General features: G+C 35.7%; 1 protein-coding gene across 4 annotated transcripts in view; it reads right to left on the bottom strand.

Annotated features, from left to right (window-relative positions):
• SREK1 (splicing regulatory glutamic acid and lysine rich protein 1) overlaps nucleotides 1–14,443 on the bottom strand; it is a 63,675-nt gene that overhangs the window by 30,371 nt on the left and 18,861 nt on the right. For 2 of the 4 annotated variants that reach the window (XM_066376219.1, XM_066376209.1), the window contains exons 3-7: nucleotides 11,691–11,806; nucleotides 4,648–4,812; nucleotides 4,357–4,535; nucleotides 3,299–3,429; nucleotides 2,338–2,452 (exon numbers count right to left, since the gene is read on the bottom strand). In XM_066376219.1, the coding sequence (XP_066232316.1) occupies nucleotides 2,338–2,452; nucleotides 3,299–3,429; nucleotides 4,357–4,535; nucleotides 4,648–4,812; nucleotides 11,691–11,806 (706 nt within the window). Of the gene's footprint in view, nucleotides 1–2,337; nucleotides 2,453–3,298; nucleotides 3,430–4,356; nucleotides 4,536–4,647; nucleotides 4,813–11,690; nucleotides 11,807–12,092; nucleotides 12,217–14,443 lie in introns of those variants that run through there. The other 2 variants (XM_066376228.1, XM_066376237.1) reach the window with 2 other exon arrangements.

The following is a 14,443-nucleotide window of genomic DNA, read 5'->3' as shown; positions in this document are numbered from 1 at the left end:
CCTATGTTGCATTTTACATCCCCATTTTATATATGACTCTAAAAACTTAGTAAAAGCTACGTTTCTATAAATCATGTATCAAAATAGTACATGCTTACAAAAGTGTGTATGTGTGCATATATGCATGTATACATATGTATATATGAAGATACTTGTATATACAGTTGACCCTTGAACAATGTAGGGGTTGGGGGGATGCTGACCCCTCCACAGTAGAAAATTTCCTGACTCCCCGAAAACTTCAGTCATCCCTCACTATCCACAGAGGACTGGTTCCAGAACTGTATTCCTCCCCAACCACAGATACCAAAATCTGCAAATACTCAAGTCTATTATACAAAATAGTATGGAATAACACATATGGTTGGCCTTCCGCATTCATGCATTCCCAACTGTGGATAGAAAATACTGTCTTCAATCTGTGGTTGGTTTAATGAAAAATCCTAAACCTGCAGATATGACAGCTGACTATATATTTATCAAAAAGAATCCACATGTAAGTGGGCCCATAAAGTTCAAATCCATGTTGTTCAGGAGTCAATTGTATGCATGCTAAGAATAAGTAATTTATAATGCTACACAGTTATATATACCTACAAGAAAGCACTCCCATGAATGAGAACCATAATTAACACTGAATAATCCTCCCCCAACCCTTGGGAGGGGAAAATATCCAAATATATTTAAAGTGATAAAAAGCAAAAAACTTAAAATGGGTAGTTACATTATTTGCCCCAAGAGATAAAGCTTCCCAGAGGTTATCAAGAAAACAATGTTAATCATTAAGTCCTGCTTTATTCTAGCCTTAGAAATCCACTGAGATATTAGAGTTGGTGCCTGGCTTTTATAATCAACATAAAATGAAATTTAGGTCTTTGGTCTATTTCCTCAGAAAAGAAGTTGTTATTCTTCAGTTCAATTCTGTATTTCCTTGATCTCCTTTACGTTCACCACATCCTGTCAATGTATGGTAATATCCCCAATCAAGTACCACTGTTTCTATACCCCTTTCCTTCTCCAGTTCTGGCTTGTGCTGCACTGCATCATTCCCTGTACATGAAACAACTTCCTTCACTTGGACCTGAACTTGCCTTACTGTAAGGCCTTGAAGGAAAAGACAGTAAGAACACACACCAAAAGAGATATTTGCAAATTAAGAGCAACAGAGAAATATATGTCAGTAAATAGCAAGACACAAATTCTACTCGAGTCAAAGAAAGAATATCATATTTTCCTATCTCATTGTTTCAATCTCCTCAAACAATACAAATACAGACTACACTGAGCTTGCTGGTGAGGTTCAACATAGAGCAACAGACTGGTTCCCTCCCTCAAACTCTTCCCTCCTTTGCTAATACCCCCACATCATGCACACACACACAGACACACACACTTTCCTCCTCTACCTTTTCTTTTTAGACATAAGTGTATGTGCACATACAGCATGCGTTTAGGATTCACTATATACTATTTCACATTTCAGTAACAACCCCTTCATATCTTAAAAACAATAAAACTTATCACCTTCAGATTGGCAACCAAGATGGTGTTGCAAGTTTAGATTTTGAAGTCCCCTTTGTGCCAAATACAACACAACAAAATTAAAAAGAAAATTAAAACAGCAGTTATGCTAAAAAATAAGGTAAACAGAACAAAAACAGAGCTTAAGCACAATAACTGGAACCAAAGCCGTAAGTTACTCCTGTGTTTCAGGTCCCAAAGTATCAAAGATAGGCAACAACTTGAAACAAGATCTAGGGTGGTACTTCCCACCTTGAGTGGATGGGGGGAGATGGGGGGGCTGAAACTATAGCAACATTTTCAGCATCATTATATACATGGTTCTCTTTCCTTAATATGAAAAGTTTCTGCCAGTTCTGTAAAAAGACTACTTTACTCTTAGAAAAATAAAAAACAGTAGCCCTGGCCGGGTTAGAGCATCAACCTGATACACCAAGGTTGCAGATTTAATCCCCAGTCAGGGCACATACAGGAATCAACCAATGAATGCATAAATAAATAGAATCAACATCTCTCTCTCTTTCCCTCTCCCTCCCCCTTCGTCTCTCAAAAATCAATAAAATAAAAAAATTTTTAAATGAGAAATAGAGCATCTAGACATAGAAAACCAACTTCTAAAATTAAAAATTGTATATTAATTAGACAAAATTTCATTCTTAACTGTATCATAATTAAAGCAATATTTAATGGAAATCATAATTCCTGGTGAACTCTATAAAATTTCTAAAATTTCTGATATTTAGACAAAAACTCAGAAATCTTACCTATTTTAAATACAAAACCAAAACAATTTAAAATGATAGCAGAGACTCTCACCTGTGTTTTGATTGTGATCTTTTCCTTCTAGAATGGGATTTTGAGCTAGACCTGGATTTTGAACGAGTGTGGGAACGAGATCGACCGCCTTTTCTTTCATTGCTCTTTCCAGACTCTGGGAGGAAAAAACCACTTTGCAGTGTAAGCTCAGAACAATTAAAGATCCCAGTTAATAATCAGGCACAAGTGGAATGTACCACATATAGTGCAAGGGGCCTACTCTCTGTACATCCTCCTCCTCTGCAATTATCCTTCAGAAACATCCAAGAAAGTCATTGCATAAACTCGTTGAGTGCAGCCACCCTGCAGCAGTACATATAAACCAGATGATTATAAACAGCTGTTCGTAGTAGTTTGTTGCTGCCATAATGCACGATTATAACATGTCTGTAATTCCTATAACAGTGATTTTAAATCCTTTCTCCATTTTGCTAGAATTGAAGCTTAAATTCTGAGTGCTAATCTGCTCAAATGTAAACCATCTAGACAATTTTAGTTTGGATTTTTAATTTTAGTTAGCAACACAAAAGTCTGAAGAGGCAGGTGTTCTTTTATCTTGCTAAAACAGTGTATTTTTTCTAAATCATAGACCTTATTTTTAAAATTAAAACTTTGATGAAAAGTGTGTCTCTTTAATCATCACATTTTAAATGTATTTATTCTTTTTAGCCTCACAATAACATACTTTGCGTTAAGCAAATCAGTTTTGAGCACTAATTTTGTTTTTTAGAGTATAAAAAACTAAGTGACTCAGGCTAATGTGCCTCAATTCAGTATCACTGGAAAAGAATGTTTGTGCTAAAACCTCTTTGACCTTTGACATTATTAATAAGTCACTTACTCTTTCTTGAGTTTCAGTCTTCTTGTTTGTAAAATGAAGGGACTGAACAAGATAATTTCTAAAATTCCTTGCAGTTCTATGATTCTGCGAGATCTTAATGTAACAACACTATGGCCTTACCTGGTTCAATCGCTGCTGAGATAAATGACTGAGCCTCTCGTACTCGCTTCATTACTTCTTCTAACTCCTTAGCTGCAGCCTGAGGTGTCATCTCAGGGGGTTTTACTATTGCATTGTTGGAGTGATTTATTCTAAATTAAAAACATTAGCATATCACAAATATACACCACCTTTTACAAAACATGAAACAAACATTTATATGTGCATATACTTATAAATCGACAGCTCAAAAGCACATTAACAGTAATATTGCTAAATACAGAATAACCAAAACCAACCTCAAAACCATACTGAATCTCATTCTCGCCTGCCATTCTCTCGTTAACAAAGCCAAAACCAAGGGGAAAAGAAAACTCAACACTACTTGACCTCTAACAATTTGAATAGACCAGAACGCCTGCTTTCCTGCACCGCTTAGAATATAATGAAAATGTTGACACCAAGATTAAAACGAATCATTTCTAGTTATTTGTCCTTTAACAGCAGAATCCTGAACAAACTATATAACTAAGGCAACTGCCTATGAAATTCAGATAAAACTGTTACCTCAATAATCTGCAAGAAACAGAATTTCTAGTCTTGAGGATGTGACAGGCTGCATCAACTTTTCATTTTGAAAACAAAGATGTGAGTCAACCTTAAAACTCAAAATCTTTGATTTAAGTCATTTCCAGGTAATTAGTTTCTTTTTCCTGGGATGCTGGATCTACCAAAATTCTAAAGTTTAGCCCATTTGTTAAATTGTCCGTTTGTCTAGTCATAGTGCAAAGACAACTTGACTTGTTAATGTTTATGGAGAAAGACCTACAATCATTATGTAGGGTATATAAACAACATTAACATTAAATTAGACCTTATAAAATAGAAAATAAGATGTCTTCAAATACAACCGTAAAGGCTAAAATGGTATCTCAGGTATTCATTTATACTTAACACAAAGTCTTCCTTTCCACAAATTGCCAATTACTATTAAAAAGAAAAAAAAAAGCCTTAATTACATCAAAAATACTTTAAAGTTTTTCAAAATCATTAAAATTTCTTTGTTTAGGGTTTCTTACTTCAGTGGCCTGTCTCCAAACATAACTCCATTAAAAGCAAGGGCCCTTGGTACAGAATTTTGGTCTGCAAATTCCACAAAAGCAAACCGAGTTGGCTGAGTCTCATCACCTGCCATCCGTACAAACTTCACTTCTCCAACTTGTTTAAAAAATTCAAGTAGCTGATCAGCTGTCGTTGTCTGAGGAAACAAAGAAACATTTTAATAAAGTATATTCTTTTTTAAAAAAAATCAGGTAAATATTACTTCATTTATGTGATTTTTAAGAAGGAAAAAATCAATTCTTCATTACCTGGGAATTCAAATTGCCAACATAGACTGTTCTCCTGATTTCATCAATTTTGGAAGGATCCACATTTCCCATAAGTGGTGGCTGTGGTATCTCTCCAAGTGTTGCAATATTGGGGTCTAGTGCTGCTGCTGGTATAGCTCCCAAACTGCTAAGGGAAACACCCAGCTTAAAGAAAACAACAAGAAAAGCACATATTTTCAGTTAGTATCAAAAACTATCATTCTCTAACCTTGAAAAGAACTGATCAACTCAACAAGATTGGGAAGAAACTGGGACTCCTACCTTTAAGCCAGATATATGTAAGAATTATTGAGAGTCAAGTCAGAGTAGCTTGTATTTTACCTACTTTTAAACTTATTAAAACAATCAATTCTCATTATTTGCAATAGTTATATCCTATAAAGTTGCCACAAACACTGAATTATTGAATACTGAATTATTTCTCCTAGAGAAAATACAGGGCTAGGTACCTACAACAAGCCTCTAGTCACAATATTTTCATCAACCAATACATAACCTTGTTTTATGTGTGTTTGTTTAAAGACACCTTATTATATATACTACAGATTCATTAACACTGAACTCATAGCCAGAAGCACTATCAACTCATTCCTGAATAAATCCTAACATATTTTCTCTGTACACCACCTCACAGCCTTCCAGCCCGTAGAAAGGCCAGACAGCACTTTAGCACTACTCTTTGGCGCTAATTTAACAAAAAGTACAAAATGTGAAAAACATGGTGTTAAACAAACCATAAATATCTACCCTGGAGATATTACAGGTTCAATTTCAGACCACAATAAAACGAGCTGTAATCTGTTTGCTATTGGAGGGTATTGTTTTCAATTTGTAGGAAAACACACACACACACACACACACATCTGTGAAGCACAATAAAGAGCAGTGCAATAAAACAAGGTACATCTGTACAGCGGTACATCTGTACAGCACTACGTCTAAAACAAGACAGAGCAATGCTGTTTGACTTCACTGGAAATGTACATATCAAACAACTCAAATTTTTCATCCAATCTATGTATGTCAATGACTAACTGCAAAAGCACAATGACTGAATTTGAACTTTCAAGTAAAGTTTAGCTAATGAGTGAATTCACAAATAATAACTGTCTTGGGTATTCAACAACACTGTATAATAGTTAACAATATTATAGACCTAAATTTTGCTGGGTTATCATATTAACCCTAACAGACAGCTATTATTATTATGCCAGTACCACAGATAAAGAAGTCTGAGAGAATTAAATAATTTTCCCAAAGCTACTCAGCTAACACATGGTGAAAGCAGGGTACCATCATGCACAGACTAAAATTAAAACAGGGGTGAAGTTTACCTAAAATATTTAACCCTTACTTATACTATTGTAGGAAAAGGACAAACCTTTAAATCATCTTTCATAAAATTATTAAATTCAGTTTTTAGTTCAAGATTTTCATTTCTTTGTTTGTAGAGAGAAGAGAAAGAGAGAAAAAGAGGGAGAAGCAGGAAGCATCAACCCATAGTAGTTGCTTCCTGCATGTGCCTTGGCCAGGCAACCCCAGGGTTTCGAACCCGCGACCTCAGCATTCCAGGTCAACAATTTATCCACTGAGTCACCACAAGCCAGGCTAGTTCAAGCATTAAAGAACATTTTTTTTTTTTTTTTTTTTTTGGTGACAGACACTGAGATAATCAGAGGGACAGAGAGACAGGAAGGGAGAGAGATGAGAAGCATCAATTCTTCGTTGCAGCACCTTAGTTGTTCATTGATGACTTTCTCATATGTGCCTCACCGAGGTGGGGAGAGAGATACAGCAGAGTGAGAGACCCCTTGCTCAAGCCAGCAACCTTAGGCTTCAAACCAGCATTCTTTGGGATTAAGCCAGTGACCCCATGCTCAAACTGGTGAGCCTGCACTCAAGCCAGATGAGCCTGAGCTCAAGATGGCAACCTCAGGGTTTCAAACTTGGGTCTTCTGCATCCCAGTCCGACGCTCTCTCCACTGCACCACCATCCAGTCAGCCTACAGAACATACTGTATTTTTAATGTGAAATTAAACTAGAAAAGATAAGAAATCTCTGAATTTGAAAATTGGAAAGCCACATGCAAAAGAATGAAACTTGACTACAGTTTGTCTCCTTGCACAAAAATTAATTCAAAGTGGATTAAAGACCTAAATATAAGATCTGAAACAATAAATTATACAGAAGAAAACACATAGGTACTAAACTCATGGACCTTGGCCATAGAGAACATTTTATGAATTTGACTCCAGTGGCAAAGGAAGTAAAGGCAAAGATAAATGAATGGGAGTACATTAAACTAGGAAGCTTCTGCACAGCAAAAGAAACTGACAACAAAAAAGACAGCCAACTAAATAGGAGATGACATTTTCAAACAACAGCTAAGGGCCTAATATCCAAAATAGACAAAGAACTCACAAAACTCAGCAACAAACAAGCAAAAAGTCCAATAAAAAAATGGGTAGAGGACATGAACAGACACTTTTCCCAGGAAGAAATACAAATGGCCAATAGATATATGAAAATATGATCATCTTCACTAGCTATTAGAGAAATGCAAATCAAAACAACAATGAGATACCACCTCACACCTGTTCGATTAGCTATTTATCAATAAGACAGGTAATAACAAGTGATGGAGAGGCTGTGGAGAAAAAGGAACCCTCATTCACTGCTGGTGGGAATGTAAAATGGTACAGCCACTATAGAAAACAGTATGGCAGTTGCTCAAAAAATTTAGAATAAAACTACCATATGACCCAGCAATCCCTCTATTGCAGTGATTTTCAACCTTTGTTTCTCACACACTCATAAACTAATTACTAAAGAAAAAGGGGCCCTGACCTCTTCTTCTTTAGTAACTAATTTAGTAACTAAATGTGCCATGAGATGAAAATGGTTGTATTTAGTCAGGGGCACTGACCTTAGTAATTAGTGTGTGTTTGTGCCATGAAAAAAAAAGGTTGAGGGTACCCGAAAAACTCATAAACTCTGGTATGTAAAGACATATGCACCCCCACGTTCATCGCAATCACAACACTGTTCACAGTGGTCAAGACATAGAAACAACGGAAATGCCCATCAAAAGAAGATTGGATAAAGAAGATGTGGTACATATACTATAGAATACTACTCAGCCATAAGAAATGATGACATCGGATCATTTACAACAACATGGATGGACCTTGAGAACATTATACTGAGTGAAATAAGTAAATCAGAAAAAACCAAGAACTGTATGATTCCATACATAGGTGGGACACAAAATTGAGTCTCATGGACATAGATAAGAGTGCAGTGGTTACCAGGGGGAGGGGAAGGGAGGTGAGGGAGGGGGCAGGGGGAGAGGGATAGACTTAAAGAGAAACAAAATATAGGGTGACAGAAGATTTGACTTGGGATGATGGGTATATAGCATAATTGACTGTCCAAATGATGTGGAGATGTTTTCTCTAAATCTATGAACTCTAGTTGACCAATGTCACCCCGTTAAATTTAATTATCTAAATAAAAAAATAAATTAAAAAAAAAAAGAAAATGGGAAGTTTTGGAGAATTAACAAAAAGACCTTTCAAGGAAAAAAACACTACCGTTTTCATTTCCATGTATGTGATTTAAGAAAATTTTGAGCATTGACTGCATATTGTAATATTGTTGCAAAACTACTATTCAACAACTTTTAAGTAATAATACTTCCTCAAAAGGTGAAAATACAAGTTGATGAAAGTAGTATCACTTATGCTTGTCATAGCAACCAGTGTGTGAGCTTTTAAAAACATGTCAAACAGCGTCTTAACCCTGCCTAAAACTCATCAGTGGCTTCTGATTACATTTAGAATAAAACTCAAACATCTTTCCATAGTCTAAAAAGCCCTATTCAGTCAATGGCCTATCTATCCCTCCCTTCACTCACTATGTTTCAACCATACTGACTGCCATTCTGTACCTTGAACACACAATTTTTTCCTAACTACAGCTTTTCACTTGGTGTTCCTTCTGCTTAGAAAGCTCTTCTCCGTCCTTCTACCAACTGAATCCTTCAATATCAGTTCAATAATCCCCCGAAGAGGCCTTCCCTGACCTTATATGAAGCTTCTTTAACTCTCTACCATATGTTTTCCTTCAGAGCACTTATTATTGTGACAGCTTGCTACTAACAGGTATTAGATTTGTTGCTTACCATCACCATTTCAAGTTACTATAAAGTTGTAGAAAATACCTTAATTCAAAACTAGTGAATGATCTCTGTGAGCCATGGCTACCACCCTCTCAACCTAGCCTCTCTCCATGTGCTGCTTCTATACTCACACTGCTCTTCCCCAATCCTGTCTTCTATGGACTAAGGCACACAAACAGTAGAGGGTCACACCTTAAATTTCTATTTTTTTTTTCTATGCAAGAGAATTATATACAGTTAAGCTAAATCACAAATTAGAGTCTAACTGCTTGTTTTGCATGGATTTAAAGCATTGAATAGACCTTTCCAGGTATTCCCCTTTGTTAATCCTTTTGACCTGGCAAATTTCTCTACTGGGACAAGTAATCATAGGTCTAATTCAACCTCTTTTTTTTTTTTTCAAATTTAAAGATCAATCAGATCTATTTTAGAAACTTTTTCCTATCTCTCTCTAGTTTTCATTATACTGTTCTTCTAAACCTATGATATGGTAGGCACCTATCACATATGGTTATTTGACTTTTAATTCATTAAAATTCAGTGCCACAGTCACACTAGCCACATTTCAAGTGTTCAACAGGTCAACTACTGGTGGCTCCCACACTCACTAGTACAGATACAGACATTTCCATCATGGCAGAAAGTTCTATTGGGTGAGGCTGCTCTGCAATAATACATTTACCCTTCTTTAGATTAATCTACTTTCTAGCCCTGGTCTAAGGAACCTAAATATAATATTTAGTTACCCTTTTGGTCTTTGATGGGTTAAAGATGATCTGGCCTCCAGATGTAATACTTTTTTGCCTTCTGACATAGAAACTCTGGCTTCCCTAAACATATGACTTTTTAAATAGAAAACTGGTGAACAGCTTCACTCAACAGAAAATTTACAAGTAAACCTTTTTATTGTCTGGAAAATAAAGTTCTAGGCCCAAGATGAGTAAGTACAAAAACTCTAAGGTAGAAATGTGCTCGGCATGTCCATGAACCAGTAAAGCCAATGTGGCTGAAGTACAGCAAGCCTGGGAAACAGGAAAAAAGATCACAGAGGTAGCCAGGAGCCAAAATACAATGAGTAACCTTTCTTCTGTTTTCTAACTAAAATTATTCTTCATAGCCCTGGCCGGTTGGCTCAGTGGTAGAGCGTCGGCCTGGCGTGCAGAAGTCCCGGGTTCGATTCCCGGCCAGGGCACACAGGAGAAGCGCCCATCTGCTTCTCCACCCCTCCCCCTCTCCTTCCTCTCTGTCTCTCTCTTCCCCTCCCGCAGCCGAGGCTCCATTGGAGCAAAGATGGCCCGGGCGCTGGGGATGGCTCCTTGGCCTCTGCCCCAGGTGCTGGAGTGGCTCTGGTAGCGGCAGAGCGATGCCCTGGAGGGGCAGAGCATCGCCCCCTGGTGGGCAGAGCGACGCCCCCTGGTGAGCGTGCCGGGTGGATCCCGGTCAGGTGCATGCGGGAGTCTGTCTGACTGTCTCTCCCCGTTTCTAGCTTCGGAAAAATACAAAAAAAAAAAAATTAATAATAATAATAAAATTATTCTTCATAAACTAAGTTTTATAGTAACAGATTACTATAGCTGAATTAAGAGGAAACCATTTCACCTTAGGACAACGAATCAGATAGCAAGAAAATATTTGGGGTGGGGGGGTGACCCAGAAATTAACATATTAAAATATACACACAATAAAATATCTAGAAAGCTCAATACAAATGATCAACCACTGAATTAAAAAGCATTTCCCTCTATAAATCACAATGTAGGTATCCAGCACAATGTCATATAAAAATTTTAAGGACCTTTAAAAAAAAATTTTTTTTTAGAGCCTCCACTTCAAAGTTTCAGAAAGTACTTTGTAACCTGGATAAATTAACTACAATCATAAAGTTTATGAGTTCATTCCCTATTAATCCAGCACCACACAGCTAGATAAAACTTTCAATTAAGGTGAGATTTATATATTGCCTTAGGCTTATTTTTGGAAGGAAAATTGCCCTTTTTTTAAAACCAATAGTATAGCCTGACCAGGCAGTGGCACAATGGATAGAGCATCGGACTGGGACGCAAAGGACCCAGGTTCGAGACCCCGAGGTCGCCAACTTGAGTGCGGGCTCATCTGGTTTGAGCAAAGCTCACCAGCTTGGACCCAAGGTCGCTGGCTCAAGCAAGGGGTTACTCGGTCTGCTGAAGGCCCACAGTCAAGGCACATATGAGAAAGCAATCAATGAACAATTAAAGTGTTACAACGAAAAACTGATGATTGATGCTTCTCATCTTTCTGCATTCCTTTCTGTCTGTCCCTATCTATCCCTCTCTCTCTCTGTCTCTGTAAAAAAAATCTACAAAAATATATTATAAAACAAAAAAACCCCAATAGTTTAATAACAGCAATATCTTTTTATAACCCACTCAGAAATCACAGAGGAGGCATTAAACAGAGTTGATGAAAAAATGCTTTGCGTTTGTTACATTTTCTCAATCAGACAAATCCTTCTGAGTTATTTTTCCCTTTACCAGGTTGTGAATCAGTTCTTGTTTTTTAAATAAATGTAGTCTTCATGAACTAGGAAATACAGTTACCTAGATTCTCCAATTCACTGTGCTATCTAAAATGTTGAGTTTCAAAACTGATTTCCTAGTGAATAACCAATTTTAGTTCTCAAATTTACATAAATTTCCAATTACAATTTCAAAAGACAATTTAAGTCAGTGAAAACGTGAGGGGAAATAATTACGTACACAATTCAGATCCTCTCCATTTAAAATAAAAATTTTCTAAGCTCTTTATTCAACAGATTATACAGTTCAACATTCATCCTTTTAGAAGACAGTATATAGTACTTACTGTGGTCAAGGGATTTGGGGTCGGTATGGGAAGCAAGCCTGCACCAGGCATCAGACTTGTCATAGTTGGAGCAGGCGCCAATAAAGAGACGGCTTTGGATTCCTCTGGGATTTTACCTGCAGAGGCAAGTTCCAAACATTACAGAAAGCAGAAACACCACACAAACTTTACACTATGATTTTACAATTCCCCTTGCACTTAAAAAATAATAATAATAAATGAATCTATCTATCAGATCCGTACAAAGAAATAAATTAGAACTTAAGTCTTTCCTTTTATCCTGCTCTACTAGGAAAAATAAAAGTGAGCAAAACTTCAAAGACTAACAATCTCATTAATGGAATATTATTTTAAAAATTGAATAATGTAGACAATTATTTAACACTTTGAGCTATGGGTCACCTGTACTGGAAACTTAATGTTCATGAACCAAACGATATCAAGCATGGACGCTTTCCCAGGACGGTGTTTTCGCGGTGATCGAAAGTTGTGTTACACATGACAACCGTTCGTGTTGGCTGCATCACTAATAGCACACAGAACATCAGATACAGAAAAGAAGAACATTTTTTAAAGTTTAATCCCCAGAAATGGCAAATAACCAAATAAGTCAAAAAAAAGAAAAAGAAAAAACAAATATGTGCGAATTGAAATTTGCTCCCTGAGTGCCCCTATCCGGTTATTGAAACTACCTACTTGTGATGCAAACAATTTTGATAATCCTTCCAATAAATTCCATTTAAATTCAAGTAGACAGAAAATAAACTAAAATCTACTACATGTAATCAGTTTCAATTTAAAAAGAAGCCTACACCTACTCAGTTAATATGGCACATCACTAACAAAGTCAGAAGTGCCCAAAAGAATCCAGTCCAAAGAATATGCACTGGGAAACTGTTAACATTTTTTTGGATAAGTGATAAAAAAAGTTCCCTAGTCTCAGAAAATCTTTTAAACCATTGACTTTTAGAACCAATTTATGTATACTTATCTGAAGAATAGCTGATGCCTAAATGTGTTGCTTATAAATATTTTAATTGCCTAATAATAATGACAATAACACTGAAATATCTTAGATGCTGGGAAAAAAATTCCTATGACTGAAAAGTTTATTCTGAAATAAGTACATCAATCTTCCATAATTAATTACTGAATTCTAATCAGTTTTGATAAGAATGCAACTTCCATGCATTTTTCTTGGTCCTCTCTTACACACACATCCCCAAATTATTTCTAAAAATGATGACTATACAGAGCTATCTTAGAAGAACTCCTCATAATTAGTTGGCTACGCATTTCCACTATAAATTCTCCAAAAGTAATTTAAAACACAGTATACAAAGTCATGCTAAATTGAAAACAACACATGGAGTAAATTTTCAAAATCACCATGCTAGGTTTTAGTGATAAAAAACTCTAAGACAACCAGATTCGCAGAGATAAACCTCTATACAATATTATCTAAACATATCTCTAAACATGAATGAAATGCAAAATGCATTTTAAAGCTTTCTTTAAATAATGTTTACACCTTATTTATATAAACAAAAAAATTACATTTTATTAGCTTTAACAAATGCTTTTCTAAGCTTTGCAACATCTAAGTCTATATTACTTCAACTACTAACTTCAAAAACAAAGTTATTTTATTATTTCAGTGTAAATTTTGCATAAGCACAGATTTTTAAACATGCATAAAGATAAATAAAAGGTAGGTAGGCCTTATTGAAAACATTAAATAACAATTTTATATTTATTTTATATTTATTAGTTACTACTAGTATTAACACATAAATCTGTATACTCACAAATATACTATACTATTTATAACGCTATCAGACCTGTTTTGTTATAAATAGAATATATTATTTAATGTTTGTAAAACCTGAACACATCTTGATAAATCAACTGAGGTCCTAAGGTACAAACCCTGTGTTTTGCTACCCTAATTTATGCACCTAAAAAACAAATTAAAAGTTTCAATCTAGTGAAGTCCAAATTTAATATTGCCAATTAAATAAGCCAAATTACCCATACAAGAGAGTGTAGAAAGACTACACAAACAAAAAGGATATTCAACACAGGCCAAACGTTGAATACCTAATATTATAAAGACTTTTCACTTTTGGCTTAAAAACAAAAAAGCATCAGTAGATCGTCTGACCCTCAAATGCTTTTCACAGTAGTAAAAAAACTACTATAAAGTCTAACTGTAAGCACACTATTTTTTCTTTTTCTACTACTAAAGATACCTAAAAAAAAGTTCCACTACTTAATTTCCAAGATAAAATTTTATCAAATTTACCCTCTAAATACTATCAGAATATATAAAAGTATAAAACAAATATATGTTTAGCACTTTCCCCAAATTATATTCAGTGACAACTGAGAGAACAATGTTTCTCACAGTGTTAAAGTACTAGTCCTAATCTGAGAACCCATCTGGAAGCTAGTAACCTCTGAGTATTTTTCAACAAAAAACTGAAGCAGAGAAATACACACAAGTAAGTATTCAACAGTTTCTCAAATATCCATTCTCCTCTTAGGCAACTAAAGCCTTTATAAGTCAAGGAAATGTTACTTTCTACAATGAATAACTATCACAAAAGTAAAAGTCTCTCTCTGCCTCATCTACCCCCAGATTGTTATTTCTTATTTTCCCTGATACTGCATGCCTAAAATTTTAGGGGGAAGGTTTTGTAAGAGATGTAAACTCGGGAGAAAAACTGCAAACACGTTGCACTGAGATCAGA

Source organism: Saccopteryx leptura, chromosome 1 (assembly GCF_036850995.1).
Source record: "Saccopteryx leptura isolate mSacLep1 chromosome 1, mSacLep1_pri_phased_curated, whole genome shotgun sequence".
In the NCBI taxonomy this organism is placed as follows: Eukaryota; Metazoa; Chordata; class Mammalia; order Chiroptera; family Emballonuridae; genus Saccopteryx; species Saccopteryx leptura.
The sequence above is the reverse complement of the archived record's forward strand: the minus strand, read 5'-3'. Positions and strand labels throughout refer to the sequence as shown.